Here is a 15,029-nt window from a genome sequence, read left to right on the forward strand (position 1 = left end):
TCCGCAATGGCCGGGCGGGCGGGCGGCGCCGCGCGGCACGCTGGGAGGGGCGGGGCCATGGGTGGGGCCCGGCCCAGCCCGTGAGGCGATCCAGCGGCGCTGGCCCGGCCCGGCCCGGCCGCCCGGAGGGAGCGCCCGCTGCCGCCGCAGCCATGGTGAGACCGGGGGACAGCCGGGGAGGGGCCGCGTCACGGCGGCGACGCTTCAGGAGCCCTTAGTGGTTGTGGTGACACTCGGTGTGCTGTAGATACTGATGAGTGCGTTCTTCTCTGTGTTGTTTTTTTTCCTCTCTAGTTCTCTTTCAATATGTTTGACCACCCCATCCCCCGGGTGTTCCAGAACCGTTTTTCAACCCAGTACCGCTGCTTCTCGGTATCCATGCTTGCCGGACCTAATGACAGGTCAGATGTGGAGAAAGGCGGGAAGAGTATGTGCATGTTTTATTTTGACTTATAAACTCTTGGAAGAGTGTTTGTAAATAGTGTCGAGTATTGCAGCTTTTGGCCAAGACAGCGGGAACATTGAAAACACGGTGACAGAGTGCTGAGCAGCCTGGGTCGGGCTCTGAGGAAGGAGGAGGGGTCATGTTCCCTTGTATTGCTCGGTAATTAAAAGTGTTTACCAAGTGAGTCGGGGTCTATGAGTATTAGGATGAGAGAGTCTTCATCTATAAAGTTTCTTGTTACAATCTTGTATCTAGTGTGAGCCATGGAAGGTTATGATTAAGGAGTTTCTCCTCCCCACCGTGTTACACTACATTTAATTTGTATAAAGAAATAGATTGGCCAACTTAGTTTTCAGGCTGTCAGGCTAATGCTATGTTGTTTTGAGTTGGTATGGATTGAAGAGCACCCGTGAGCCCTAACAAATAAAATTAGCTTTGGGAAAATTTCTCTTTAGTGAAAGCATTGTAAAACCTTGTCTTCTCTTTTATTTTTCCCGATTATAATAATCTCCACATAGCAAGGATATTTGTCATGACTGATTCTACTGAACTGTCTAAAAGTGAATTTTCATAATTTAGGATCTGCCCTTTTTTTGAAAGAGGCTTTAGAGAAAGAAAGAATAAAGTTGTGTGTTATGTACTCTTGTATAGATGTACTTTTCCTAATTTTACATTCTTATTAATTTCTGCAGTAATTATGCCACCATCAGCTTTGGATCAACTGAGTAAGTGAATACTTTATTCTGGAATAACAACTAGAAATAGGAACAAATGTGTATTTTAGTTATCTATTTAAGTCTTAAATAGACACTGTGAGAATAACTAGTTGAAAAAATGTATTTTGAAGGTATTTTTTCTGTCAGAATTCATGGAGCTTGTCTGCCTTCAAGTACAGACATCTGAAGTGTTGGGGTCCCTGAGCATTTAAAGTTCTGAGTGCAGTGGAACTGTGTACCTGCTTTCTCTCTAGTTTTGAGCAGTTGGGATAATGGGGTGAGGGGAATCCTCTCCTATGGTCTGGCCCATTCTCTTGGTGATGTTTGATCTCTGAAAGCTTCAGAAATGTGCTTGGGGCTTTTAACAAAGAAAACTTTTTTCTCCTTTCTCACTAGGCCGCCTTAATATTACTTACCCCATGCTGTTCAAGCTGACCAACAAGAACTCAGACAGAATGACTCACTGTGGAGTGCTGGAGTTTGTGGCTGATGAGGGCATCTGTTACCTTCCACACTGGGTGAGCTGCCTCATGCTGGAGTGTCAGAACCTGAAAAGTAGGATTAGCAAGTTGCCAAGTTTAATAATAAGGAGGTGGAATGTTTCCTGACAGTGCCTGTCTCTGCTGGTCATGTTCTACAATGGTCCCTTCAGTTCTGGCTCAGGCTGCCTTCTGCAGAAGTTTAACTTAGCAAGGCAGACTGCTTTTAATGTGCACCTGACTGTTCTTCCTGAAATTGAATATACACAAGAGCTGATATATACAGGAGAGAGATTTGAAAACATCAGACACATTGATAGGGCTTTGTGTGTTTGTTTCCATTCTTGCAGATGATGCAGAATTTGCTGCTGGAAGAAGGAGGCTTGGTGCAAGTGGAGAGTGTGAATCTGCAAGTTGCTACTTACTCAAAATTCCAGCCACAAAGTCCAGATTTTCTTGACATCACCAATCCCAAAGCTGTGTATCCTTCCTATTCAATTATGGAATAAGGGGAAAAAATTTCTTCCAAACTGGAATGATCAAACAGAGCGAGCTTTTCATGTGTGGCTCATACACTTCCTGTAGTACATGGCCACTGCTGCTCCTCCTGCAAACAAGAGGGATAGGGAGCTCATGTACAGAGATGTGGTTCAACTGTTGGTACAAAGTGTGGTCTGAAGAAGGAGGAGTGTTGGCTTAAAATCCAATGAGTTTTGAGTGTCCCTTTGAAGAACTTAGACATCCTAACATTTCCTAAAATCCTTTCTGCAGTACTGATGACTTTTAAACCATGTTTGAGAAACTAAGGATTAGAGATCTACAATATGGTGACTTTAAGGCTTTGATGTTGTACTGAAAACAAATATTTCATCTTAACATACTTCAAAGACTGGAAAATGCATTGAGGAACTTTGCCTGTCTAACTACTGGGGATGTGATTGCCATCAACTACAATGAGAAGGTACAGTGTAGGGTTGAGGGCTGTACACTAAGTTCAGTTGTTGGATGTTGGTACTAAAACAATCAACCCAGAGCTATGCAGTGTTTTGGACGAGTAATCCCACATGGCAGATTTCACAGTTGGCTTTCTATTGGGGGGAAAAAGGAGTCAGCTAAGTCTTTTTCTGAGCTGTTAAGTTTCTTGGGACTCACAAGAAAATAAATGCTTGTGCTGTTGAAGATTTTACAAGTCAAAGGAAAGAATTTATTCTAAATTCAGAAATTGTTTTCAAAAATGCAGATTAAAGTACAGTAAGAGTGCAGCAAGGTACAGTAATGGGTTCTCTGGCTTCTAAATTAAAAACTTTTGCTTCTAAATTCTCTAGAGACCCTGCAGTATTGAGTCCTCAACCTAAAGAATACTTCCTTCAGGTCTGGAGGGAAAGGTTTAGGTGTGCTTTCCTTACACATAATGCAATCTTCAAATATCTGTGACTGTTTCAGATCTATGAGCTTCGGGTAATGGAGACCAAACCAGATAAGGCTGTGTCCATCATAGAGTGTGATATGAACGTAAGTTAAAGCTGATTGGGAAAGTCAGCCCTAACTGTGCCCTCCCAAGAGGAGAGGCACCTGAGCAGTGATAGCTCTGCACACCCAGCCCAGCTGATGCTGCAAGAAAGGTGCAATCCCTGGGGTAGGGAAGGTGACTCACTTGGGAATGCTCATGTGGCTTTGTAACCCCATCTGTGATCCTGATTAGCACTTCATGTACATCAGATGATTGCAGAGCCCAGAATTTAATGTTTAGCTTTGGCATATTTTATCTGAGTTTTATTTAATAGCCTTGTCTTGACTCATATTTCAGTGATAATGTGGAGCTGTTTTACTGCTCTGTTTCCATTACATGCTAAGGTTAATTCCTAGGAGGAGGCTTGGTCTTTTTTTAGTTCTGAGTTTAAATGTTTAACAACCAAACCTTAGTTATTTTTCGATCAAATGTAGTGATAATAGTTCATGGAGTTTTGAGGAATAGAAGTATAAAGGTTATGATTTAAAGAAAAATATTAATCATGGGTTTTTTCATGCTTCTTGTGTAAATAGGTGGATTTTGATGCTCCTTTGGGATACAAAGAACCAGAAAGAAGTGCACAACACGAAGAGACCACAGTATGTTAAACTTTTGTTCTTCCAGAATCCATTCCCTAGAAGTCACTATTGATTCAGGGGGGAGCAGTGAGTGCCAACATAATTTTTTTTTTTTAGTTCTTAGGGGTAAATTTTACTTACCAAAAGCTTTTGCATGTGTTACTTAGGAGACTGATATTTACCAACTGTTGTTTTGGGAAAGTGATTGTTCTGAAGTTTTGTTTGGTCAGAAATACTTGGAACTGTTTTCATGTCATGTGCATGTCAGAACAGAAACAAAATGAACTTGTTTTTTTCCCTCTCAGGATGTGGAGACAGACCACAGTGGATATGTGAGCGATATAGGATTTCGTGTAAGTGCCCTGGTTCTGCTGGTTTCTGAATGCTGTAAAATGGTGAGGGAAAGTTATGCTGAACAACTGCAAAATATTAGTACCTATTCTTGGAGATGCTTGTTATTTAACAGGCAAGTGCCTGTGACTGTTTTGTGTGATCACAGCCAGGAGCAGCATGACTTGGTCTCTGCAAAGGGCAGATGGGAGACTGAAACAGACCCATACACCCACAATTCATCAGCTTATATGTACCAAAAAGAAGAATGCTGAATTTAAAAACTAAATAAAAACTGCTCTAAGATTTTACAGATATAATGTTTTGTGCAGTGTGCTTTCAAATGCCACGAGTTCAGTTAAAACTGGTTGTGTATCCACAGGCATTCTCTGGATCTGGGAACAGATTGGATGGCAAGAAGAAAGGTGTGGAGCCCAGTCCCTCACCAATTAAACCAGGAGACATCCGAAGGTATGTCTGTATCATTCACTTGTAAACCAGTGCAGGATGAGTGTTTGAGCAGAGTCTGGTTTTTTCCCTGCTCCTGCAATATAAACAAACTAATTTTGTCATGAGCTTGCCTTAGAAAATAGCCTTTCTTATCCACAGGCTAATGGAAACGTGCTTGTGGCCAAGCTTCCACAAAAACTCCAGTATTTGAGTATTTACTTCTGCAATCTTTAGAAAATAATTCAGTGGTTTAACTCTGGAGTTATTTAGAAATGAAAATGTGCAGTCAGTGTTGGTATTACACTGACAGACACAGAATAGGTCTCTCTGTGTCCAATTCAACAGTATATAAACACAATATTTTTATGCTTCTTTTCCAGAGGAATTCCCAACTATGACTTCAAGATTGGTAGAATCACATTCATTAGGAATTCACGTCCCCTGGTCAAGAAAGTGGAAGAGGTAAATAAAGTTGAATCCTCCCCAGTTTTGCACAGAATTAGAACTAAGATCCAAATTTGTGGTCCCTCTCTCTTTCCCCTTGTTTTTTTTTGCAGCATGCTTCCATTAAAAAGTGGCAGTAGTTTAGAATGGTTTGAGTCACATGAAGCAGCCTCTGATGTCCTTGTTACTGATGGAGAGAGATTGGCCTGGTGTCAGTTTATTCAGCCAGTTGGCTGAAGGTCACCAAAATGCTGCTATTTTATTTTCAGGAAGAAAGTGATTTTTATCTAGATTAAGGACGTGAAATGTCTACAGTCAGTGGCTGCTCTGATGGAGTATTCTTGCTAACAGTTGTTCAGCTTTCATCACACATAAGCAGTGAGCCAAGAGGTAAAACTTTTTTTCCCCTCTCTTTCTTTTTCCCAGGATGAGTCTGGAAGCCGCTTTATTGCCTTTTCAGGAGAGGGGCAGTCGCTGCGCAAGAAAGGAAGAAAGCCCTAAGTTATGGTACCTTCAGCTAGTTAGGGGGAAAATAAAATAACAGTTGCAGCATCTTGGATCTTAATGATTGCAGTTGAGAGATCGTTTTGCAACACAGGAGCACTTCATAGGTATTTTGGTTTCATGTTTAGAGCTGGAGCTGTCAGTTCTGGGAATTTGGAAGAAGCTTTTTGTATGTGTTGTAAAGAGGGGAACACAGATCTGTGGTAAACCTGAGAAGGAAAACTAACAAGCCCTACCTTCCTAATGGTCTGGTTCTTAGACTACACCTTCCCTTCATCTCCTGAGTGATGATGATCTCATGTTGCTCTGTGCTTGGTATTTTTCTCCCTTTATATGTGTTTTGCCACCATTTCAGATCAGCTTTTTGGTGTGGTGCAAATGAAGGGTGACTTTGGTGTTTAGGATTTTAGTGCAGGGAGTCTCTTTGAGCTTAGCTTCAGGTGTTGGGTTATTAATCATTCTAAGCAAACCCCCTGTAACTGCTTTTTATATTTATAATTAATAACATGCCTTTTAATAGTTCAGATACTATAACGTAGCGTAGCAATCTCTTGGCACCTGTAGGGAGAGGAGGGACCCATCTGCACTGCCCGGTGCCACTTTGGAATGGTGCGAGCATATCCTGTGCACCCTCTCGTCTGCCGGCGAGCGTACCGGGGTGCAACCCTGCGCTCTCCTGCGAGCCCGAGTAAAGTTCCTCGTTCCCAGCCGCGTGCCCGTGTGGTGATTTCGGACCGACCGAGGGCCGGGGGATTTTCGGACCGACGAGGGCCGGGGGCTGCGGGGCGACCCCAGCGTCTCCCCGGGCAGCGCCCGGCGCTTGCGGCCGGCGCTGGTCCCGTGCGGCAGCCGCGCCGCCATTGGCGGCCGGGCCCGGGGCCGTTCTGTGCCGCCCTTCGCCATTGGCTGCCGGGCCGGGGCCGTTCTGTGCCGCCCTTCGCCATTGGCTGCCGGGCCGGGGCCGTTCTGTGCCGCTCCTCGCCATTGGCTGCTGGGCCGGGGCCGTTCTGTGCGCCCTTCGCCATTGGCTGCCGGGCCGGGGCCGTTCTGTGCCGCCCCTCGCCATTGGCTGCCGGGCCGGGGCCGTTCTGTGCCGCTCCTCGCCATTGGCCGCGGCTGCGGGTGCCGCCGTAAGCGCGTTGGCCATTGGCGGCGGCGGGAGCATGGCGGGCACGGGCGGCTCCTGGAGGGTGAGCGGGAGCGGGGCCGGGGAGCGCTGGGGCTGGGATTGGGATCGGGTGGGCGGCGGGACTCTGTTCAGCCCGGCCATGTCCGTCCGCAGCCGCCGCGCTCGTGCGAGGATTACTGGGGGGAGTGGAAGCATTGCCGCGGGCTGCGCCACGCCTTCCACCACTACTACGCGCACGGGGAGCTGCCGGAGTGCGGCCGCTGGCGGGAGGACTACGAGGCCTGCCGAGCCTGGGAGAGGGACCGCGCCCCCGCCGCGCAGGTACCGGCCCCGCTCCCGGTCCTGGTCCCGGCCTCCCGGGGCTCTCTAGGGCGGGGCTGCTGGCACTGAAGCCCCGCAGCCGCGGCGGCTGGGGAGGGTTTGGAAATGCCGGAGGTGGGTCGGCTTGTCTTAAAATCCGGTGAAGGACCCAGGGAGAATTTTCAGTTTTCAGCTGTAAAAGCTCTAGGGTTTTGTTACTCTGACATTTCCTTTCTAAAAGAGAAATCCGCCACGTTAAAGGGAGAAGGCATTGCTGGGGTGTCTGGAAATGTCCCTGGCTCCAGCCCCCCGGACACGGGACACCACCAGCCCTGCAGCGCACGCTCCAGCCGAGCTCCTCCCTGTCGCCAGCCAGGACAGCTTCTGGCGAGAGTTTCCTTTGTAACTTAGGAGCCAGAGGCAAAATATAAATATTATTTAGTTAAAAACATGTATTCTGGCTTACTTAGAAAACATTTAGCACTTCTGCTTAAGCATGATAATTTTATCTCAGATGTTCACAGCAGGAAATCAGCTCTGTATGACTGGAACATCCAACACTATTATTGAAATATTTTTTTTTCCTGTATTTCAGGAAGCTTTGTGCAAGAGTGAAAGAGCTCGAGTTATGGAAAAACAGAAATATGCTCCAGTGTGGAAGCTCAGGAAGAACCCACCATCTGACTGGTATCTACCACTTGACCACGACAAATCAAATTAACAAGACTGTTTTCTGTGTTTGGTCAGTAACATAATACACAAATTCAGAATTATGCTTTTTTTTTTTCCTTCTGCATCATCTTGAAGTTATTCAACTGTACCTCTGCCCTACAATACTTTAGCACTCACTCAAAAATTCTGAAATTTTATTTAAACACTGAATATTTTTAAAAGGAGATTTAAAGTGCTTAATTTGGTTGTGGTCTTTTACTGTTGATTTACATTGCAGGATTTCATTTCAGCAGGCACCTTTCAATTAATGCATACATGCTCTAGCTCTGAGGGCCTCTTGCCCTACCAGCTGGCATTGAGCACTTCTGGAACAAGGTACCCACCCCAGGCCTGCCAAATGGGGAAAAAAACCAAGCTGGGACTCTTCCTTGCTGGCTCAGGACAATCCCAAACACTAGCATTTAAAGACATTTCCCAGAATCAGGATTGTGGTGGTTGAAGAGCTTCTTACCTGTGGGCTGCACACCCTGAAAGTGCCCCTGTGTGGAAGTGCTCTCCAGTGGTGGTGTGTGTTGTGGCAGTATAAAAACTATAAAAAATAAAGGTTTAAATGAATGTAGAGAGAGATCTGGTTTGTATTAGGGCAAACCCACAGAAACATAGTTACAACAGTTACATGGCAATATAAAAATAAAGAAAATTGGCTTTGCCACTGTGTAAGGTTGTGTAGCTTTGCTAGGTGAATAGTCATTAAAACACAGAGATACTTCATTCATTATTTTACAGTCACATCCTGCAGTGTTGTAACCTGCAGGAAAAATTGTTTATTACTCCATTCTTTCTTCACTCAGTCACTGAGCACCTCCTGGCAGCCGAAGCAGGAGCGCCCCTGTCACTGTGTGTACACCTTGGTGATGTCGATGCACTTCCCCTCGGGCGGATCGTAGCCAGGAAGGGGAGGGGTGTAACTGGGTCCCTCCCTCTCGAAGGGGAAGAGCCCCTCGTCCCTCAGGATTGCTGCCTGGTACAGCTCCTCGGATTCCAGCTGCAGCTCCCTCAGTGCCTCCTGCTGAGATTCTACAAGGGCTTTAATTGCTTTCTTTTCTGCCTCATCTTGTTTCTGCTTAAACAAACACCACTTCTTCAAAAGTAAAACTCTTCTTTCAGACTCTTCAGGAGAAAGAGCAGGAAGACTTCGCACCCTGATGAAAAGAAGGGTAACACTGTAACAGAGAAACAGCCTGACTCCAAAGACCAGACTAAGAAAAACAAAATGCCAAAACCAAAAATCTCACTGCCAGGCAAAAACCCCCCGCCAAACCCAGAGAATACATTGAATTCACTAGTAATTTAGTCAGTCTGTGAGGTCTTCCAGTCACTCTAACAGGAAATGCACTGTTTTTCATTATTTTTAGCAAGAACAAATAATATTTCATTTGCACATTTTTGTCCTGATAGAGGTGAGCAAGGTTTTGTACCAAGGCTAGCACTATGTTGCAGTTGTGCAGAAGGAGAAATTCACTGTGAGTGCAGGTGCAGGTGAAAGGCAGACCTACTGACCTATTGCTCTCTGTGTACTTGAGTGGGGTTATAAAATCCTCAATTGGAATCAGTTCTGGGGCAGCTTTTTCCAACTTTTTAAGCTTTTTCTTCATACGCTCCTTCTGTGCTTGCTCTTTCTTCACATCCACTTTCTTTTTCTTCTTTGGTTGTGCTCTACAAGGGAAATAGTTAATGAAAAGATATTTTGTCCTTTCATTCAACACCAGCAACGTTGACTTTCTTTACCATTGTTTAATTTGTCCCTGACACAAGTTCCAGCCTTCAGCTTTATTCAAGTAATGTAATTTCCAGTGACATTTCTGCTGAGATTTTCTGCAGAGAGAACTGTAACTGCCTGGGAAAAGCAATTTTGTGCTGAACATGAGAATGACCTGAGGAAGTTCCACAAAAAATTGAATTGTTTTAAGAATTGTTTTAACTGGCTCTGAGTGCACCATAGCAGGTTTATCATACAAGTGACTTGTGCTGGAAAGGACCTTAAATCTCATGTGATTCTAACCCCCTGCCATGGGCAGGGAAATCTTTCACTAGACCAGGTTTCTCCAAGCCCCATCCAACCTGGCCTTGAACAAATATTCCTCTTATTTCACATTAAAGAAGACTTCAAGTGGTTTTATACATGCTTCTGAAATTTCTGCATTTGGAGCCAAGTTCAGGCTGTAGATGTTACTTCTCCATGCAGATCTGAGATATCATTGCACACTCCACAAACACAAATTGACCCTGATTCCTGCCTGGTAGATTGAACAAACAACATATATGGTGTGAAACAGTCCCTCTCCTAAGAGCGACCTGGGTATTTTAAATCAAGCTGCATCAAAACAAAACACAGACACTGAAATATGGCACAGAAATACACATGGGCTGCCTCTGCCTTCACAGCCAAGCATTTCTGGTTCAGCCAGGCTTTCACTGGTGTTGCCCAGCAGGGAATTCTGGAGCACAGCATAAATCCCAACATTTCCAGCTGTGATTGTGCTACCCACAAGCACAAAGTGGTAACTGTATCACCTCTGAACTCTCCACAAGAGGCCAACAGTTCCCAACTGCTCTGGCATATAGAGACTTATACATGTACAGTTAAAGGTTAAATGTAGACTTGGGAAAATTTGTGTTCCCCCAGTGGATGAGAACACTTCTGTGTGACTCCAAGAAAGCTGCACTCACCTCACAGGGAGGGATGTCCTGAAGCCCAGCAATGAGCTCTGCCAGTGACTCCCTCGGAGCGGGACCCTCTGGGGCAGCCAGGAGCTGCAGGAGGAAAAGCAACATAACGAATGAGGAGGAACTGACTCTGGTGTCATTGATTCTGCACAAGAACTGTTTGTTATTCACATTTTACAGTGATGAGATTTGAACCATCTCTGGCCACTTCATTCATGGCAGGACACAACGTTTGCCTAGAGATAATCTCAAACTCTTGAGCTGGCAACTGATCCCAAATACGGACAGGTCGGTGTGAGACCCCCAGGGTACCGAAGGGTGACAGAGGTACAGTTTTTGGATATTAGAGCAGTTTTAGTTTTAAGCTCTGACAATGACCCCTCTGAGGAGCTGGTATGGGAGAGGTCAGACCACCACCGCTCAGACTAGAAGGGCGATGCCGACTGTCGTATCTCGGCGGTTGTCACGGGAGGACGAACCGGCCCAGGTGCCAAGGCACCGACTTCTCCAAGTGCGGGGGCCCAGCGCGGGCCCAGCCCCAGGAATGGGCGGGAGCGGGCTGGGCAGGCACTGCGGCTAAGGGCCGCTTCCCGGGCTCCCTTCCCGCGGTCTTGGGGCAGGGCGGCCGCAGGCCCGGTCCCGGAGCGCGGTCCCAGCCCTACCTGAGCTGGGCCCCGCGAAGCCCCCGCGCCGCCGCCGCCGCCGCCGCCCACATGGCTCCGCGTGCGCCGCGCCCCCGCCGGCCGCGCTCCGACCCCGCGTTCCCCGTTCCGGAGCACAAACGTTCCGGGGGGCGCCCTACGCGGAGCTCCCACCCCGCCCGCACTGTCTCGCTCCGCCCGGCAGGGGGCGCCCGTGCGCGCTGCAGGGCGGGCGGCGCCTGGCGGGGGAACGGCGGGGTCGGGGGCGCTGTTTCCCGCCGGGCCGGTTAGGCCGTTGCCAGGCGCCGAGTTCCGGCGGTGCCGGATCGCCGGCGGCGCCGGGCGGGGGATGCGGCGGGGCGGCGGCGGCACCGGGACATGGAGCGGCGCTGAGGCGGCTCGGGCCGGCCGGGGGCGCGGGCACTGCGGCGCCGGGCGCGGGCCCATGGTGGCCGGCCGCCGCTGAGCGCCGCGGCCGCGGAGGCAGCCCGGGCGGAGCCGCCCTGGGGTCCCGAGGGCGGAGGCCGGCGGGGGCCCCGGGCGGGGAACAATGAAGCTGCTGAAGCCGACCTGGGTCAACCACAATGGTGAGGGCCGGCCGGGCAGCAGGTGCCGCGGGCCGGCCGGGCAGCAGGTGCCGCGGGCCGGCCGGGCAGGTGCGGCGGGGGAACGGGCGGGCGGCACACGCGGGGGGCGCGGGGCGGGCGGAGCCTCGGGCCGCTGCCGGGCGCTCCCCGGGCGGCCGCGGGTGCCGGAGCTCCGCCGGCCCGGGAGCGGCCGCTGCGGGCGGGGGCAGCGGCAGCAACAAGTCCGTGCCGGCGGACGGCAGCGGGAGCGGAGCCCGGGCTCTGCAGCCGGGCCGGTTCCCGAGGGCGGCATGGGGACAGCTCGTCCCCGGGAGGGGGCTGGAGGGGACCCGGCCCGCCCGGCACTGCGAGTGCGCTGGGGACAGGCGGGCACCGCCGCGCCCGGGCTCTGCGGGGACGGCTGCAGGTTCTGAGGGAACGCTGAGCTGATTCCGCCGGCCGGGCACGGCCCGGGGCCGCTCCGTGCTGGTGGAAGTGCGGGAGAGTTTGAATGGAGTTCAGCCCGTGCAGGGGTCGAGGTCCCCTCGGGATGAGTGTTCAGGTAGGATGAGTCGGTATCCAGTGCACTGCACTGACCACCCGGCTCTCACATTGCTGACAGCAGTACAGAATTAAAAATCCTCCAATGCACTGAGCTGTGCTATCGTTCTCCACGGAGGGAAAAGTTTCTTCCAGCAGTTCTTTCAAAACAACTCCCTGAATTTATGTAATGTCCTGTCTGCCAGTCCTCTGGTGATGTTGAAGTGAAGTGTGAGCTAAAACAGCTCAGAGTGAGGTGTCGATATTGACAGAAGGCTTTGTACTTTCCTTGTGTGGCAAATGCAGGACAGCACTAGAGTTTATGTCATATTTACACGGCTTAGGATGAATTTCCAGTGACAAGAAACCTAACACAAAGAGCTCACTTCTGTTTATGCAAGTTTTGCCCTCAGATTCATGGGTACAGCTTCATTTCAACTGCAGATTTTATACTCTGTCATTGTATACATGTCATTGGCTGGGCTCATGTAGCTGATTGATATCTAGAGTAAAACTAAGACCAGATTATTCAAGCTGGAAAAGTGTGCTTTGAGTTAAACCCTCAGGTAGAACTTTACAGCTGCCTTTCTGCATGGATTGTGTTCTTTGTGTTCATGCTGCAAATGTTGATAACAATTTAAGCCTCGAGTTGCCATTTGTGTGCCTCTTTACTTGGCCCTCTCTAGGGACTCTACAGGCAGCAGATGGACTCAACCTTGTAACCAAAGGTTATACAGAACTGAAAAAAATGTGGAAGTGCCTTATTTGAGATGTTTTTTACATTTCTCCTTGATTACTCTAAACAAATATACCATTTACATCTTAATCTCTGTAACTTCTTTCCTTAGTTTTGTATCTTTTGCTATGGGTATGTATTTGAAATCTGTAGCAATTTAGAAAACATCCAACTATTGCAGAGCACAGGCTTCAGCCAAGCAGGGCTTCATTTACAGAGCCCTGTGATGATGGATAATGCACTACACAGGGCCTTGATGGTCCTGAATTTTACTCCCATTTCTGCCACTGACCCTTTAGGATGAGTTTGGCCAAGGCACTCCATCATCATTCACCACCTGCAAAACAGACATTTGCCAGCAGTTCCATTTGTGAGGTGCTCTGAGGGCTGCAGAGGTGTGCAGGGCTGTGTGACAGTCACACATTGCTGTCCTTGGGGCAGGGAGGGCAGGATGAAAACCGGTGAGTTTAGTCAGCCTCTTGTAATGAGCCTGGGTTCCGGATCCTCCAGGCATTGCTGCCTGCCAGGAGTCTCCATCACTCCTCATGGGCCTTCCTCTGGGCTCTGAAACCTCTCCAGAATTCACACTCTGTGCTGGAGACTCTGTGATAATTCCTATTCCTTTGATTTCTGCACAGGCACATGGGGCTGTGCCTCACTGTTCTCGTTTGTGACTCCTGACAGCAGGGCTGCCTCTTCCACACTCCAGATCCAGCTGCTGTAGTTCAGCCTCTTCCCACTCAGTTTTGGGAGTTTTGTTTTACTGAATGGACTAGAATGATGCTTCCAGGCATACATTCTCCAGGAGATAATAGGCACTAGAAGTGAGTGTTGTAGCCAGGAAATCCAGCACACCTGGGAATTATGTGCTGCACAGGCCAGATGCTGCATGCTTATAGTAAAAGCACTTCAGCACATTTTGGCTCTACAGGTTTTTGCCTTGGAGTTCTTCATGTCACTTTTTCTGAGTGCTTATTGGAATTATTGCTTGCTCAGATGCATTTTCCATGAGCTTTTCACACACTTAATGTGGATTTGTTAGATTTTGCATGAAATTCTCATTATTGTTGTGCTCTTCTCTTCCACGTGTCTTTGACTTAGAGCAAGGAAGAATATTCAGAAGTGCAGTCTAATTTTGGGGGTGAGAGCAGATGAATGTAGGATACAAGTGCTGGGATTGGCTTCTCTTTCCCAGTATTGCATTCAGTACCTCTGTACAGATGCATCTTGCATCCAGCAGCTGCCTGTACATACTCAGCACTCAGGGTTTGAGAGCTCAGGTGCTTAAAGACAACTCAGGCAGTCAAACACTGATCCCTGTGGGAAAGGAAGTCCCTTGCTGTTCCAAGAAACCCTTGCAAGCCCCAAGGTGCTGCTCATGTATAACAGCTTGTGGAAACTGGAGCCTGCTGTTGTTTAAATATAGGCATGGAGTTTATCTCTCCAAGCTGTAATGGTGGAATGTAAATATTTGAATTGATTTGTGAGTCACATTGAATTTTATGTATTAGATAGGCTAGAAGCAAATTGAATAGAAATTAATTCATTTTGAGGTAGAAATTCACCTAGGACTCTTCTTATATTTAATTGATTATTGTATAAAGTTAAGGAACAAACAAAAATGATGCAATGTTTAAAATTGCTTTTATTCTTCACTGGTGTATTTTTTTTTAAGATGGAACCTTCTCCTTGGGTTTCAATTATCTTACTTAGATCTTTTTGTTCCAAGCTTGTTTCATTATCAGTATTTCTTTAACTGCAAAATGCATATTTGGGTTCTTTAAACAAATAAGCCCACAGGACATCTGGTATATCATAAGGTGCTCTGTTTTTAATGAACCTGATTTGCCTCCTCCTGCAAATGTGATTCTGGGAGCTTCAATAATTTAAGCTTATCTTTTTTTAGAAATTATTGCAAGAGGTCAGAATGTCTTAAAACACACTGTGTTAGATTTTAGTGTTGCTGCTTAAATATCACATTTTGTTTTGGTGCATCATTACTGTTGTGAAACTCAGCACATCTCCAATTAGGAGCATGGGAAAGCTTCAGTCACTTTGAAGCAGGGCCCTTGTGCCTTTTGGCTTGTTTCAGCAGGAACTAACAACATAATCTGATAAAGACATGGACCCAGGGAAGAAGGTGATTGCTATCAAATAATGACTTCTTCTTCATTTTTTTGAGAAATTGAAGGAAGTGAAGAAAAACCCAGTATCTGTGCTCAATTTGTAAACCACAAGTAGCATGGAACAATTCTTACAGCT

The 15,029-nt window shown here is 47.7% G+C and overlaps 4 protein-coding genes across 9 annotated transcripts in view; 3 read left to right on the forward strand and 1 right to left on the reverse strand.

Moving 5' to 3' along the window:
- The first annotated feature begins 8 nt into the window (after positions 1 to 8).
- On the forward strand, positions 9 to 6,163 carry UFD1 (ubiquitin recognition factor in ER associated degradation 1). 3 transcript variants are annotated; one of them, XM_054645914.2, is made up of 12 exons: positions 9 to 155; positions 295 to 427; positions 1,138 to 1,170; positions 1,558 to 1,679; positions 1,991 to 2,121; positions 2,529 to 2,601; positions 3,084 to 3,152; positions 3,684 to 3,749; positions 4,034 to 4,081; positions 4,441 to 4,529; positions 4,889 to 4,970; positions 5,379 to 6,163. In XM_054645914.2, the coding sequence occupies exons 1-12, from the start codon at positions 153 to 155 to the stop codon at positions 5,451 to 5,453; spliced, it is 924 nt and encodes a 307-aa protein (XP_054501889.1). In that variant the 5' UTR covers positions 9 to 152; the 3' UTR covers positions 5,454 to 6,163. The 3 variants fall into 3 exon arrangements, with proteins under 3 accessions (XP_054501889.1, XP_077043833.1, XP_077043834.1); XM_077187718.1 differs by lacking the exon at positions 9 to 155 and having other exon boundaries at positions 295 to 401; XM_077187719.1 differs by lacking the exons at positions 9 to 155; positions 295 to 427 and adding an exon at positions 498 to 604.
- A 352-nt stretch (positions 6,164 to 6,515) lies between these two features.
- On the forward strand, positions 6,516 to 8,172 carry C18H22orf39 (chromosome 18 C22orf39 homolog). The gene is made up of 3 exons (XM_077187720.1): positions 6,516 to 6,646; positions 6,739 to 6,906; positions 7,481 to 8,172. Exons 1-3 carry the CDS (start codon positions 6,620 to 6,622, stop codon positions 7,604 to 7,606), a joined length of 321 nt encoding a protein of 106 aa, XP_077043835.1. The 5' UTR covers positions 6,516 to 6,619; the 3' UTR covers positions 7,607 to 8,172.
- A 2-nt stretch (positions 8,173 to 8,174) lies between these two features.
- On the reverse strand, positions 8,175 to 11,078 carry MRPL40 (mitochondrial ribosomal protein L40). Its single transcript, XM_054645917.2, has 4 exons — positions 10,947 to 11,078; positions 10,288 to 10,371; positions 9,118 to 9,273; positions 8,175 to 8,759 (listed from the first exon to the last, which is right to left on the reverse strand). Exons 1-4 carry the CDS (start codon positions 10,997 to 10,999, stop codon positions 8,450 to 8,452), a joined length of 603 nt encoding a protein of 200 aa, XP_054501892.2. The 5' UTR covers positions 11,000 to 11,078; the 3' UTR covers positions 8,175 to 8,449.
- Positions 11,079 to 11,202: 124 nt separating this feature from the next.
- Positions 11,203 to 15,029, forward strand: part of HIRA (histone cell cycle regulator) — a 32,122-nt gene continuing 28,295 nt past the window's right edge. The window contains exon 1 of one of the 4 annotated variants that reach the window (XM_054645895.2): positions 11,203 to 11,581. In XM_054645895.2, the coding sequence (XP_054501870.1) occupies positions 11,476 to 11,581 (106 nt within the window). In that variant the 5' untranslated portion in view covers positions 11,203 to 11,475. The remainder of the gene's footprint in view (positions 11,582 to 15,029) is intronic. The other 3 variants (XM_054645896.2, XM_077187773.1, XM_054645897.2) reach the window with 3 other exon arrangements.

This window comes from Agelaius phoeniceus, chromosome 18 (genome assembly GCF_051311805.1).
Source record: "Agelaius phoeniceus isolate bAgePho1 chromosome 18, bAgePho1.hap1, whole genome shotgun sequence".
NCBI classification, from domain to species: Eukaryota; Metazoa; Chordata; class Aves; order Passeriformes; family Icteridae; genus Agelaius; species Agelaius phoeniceus.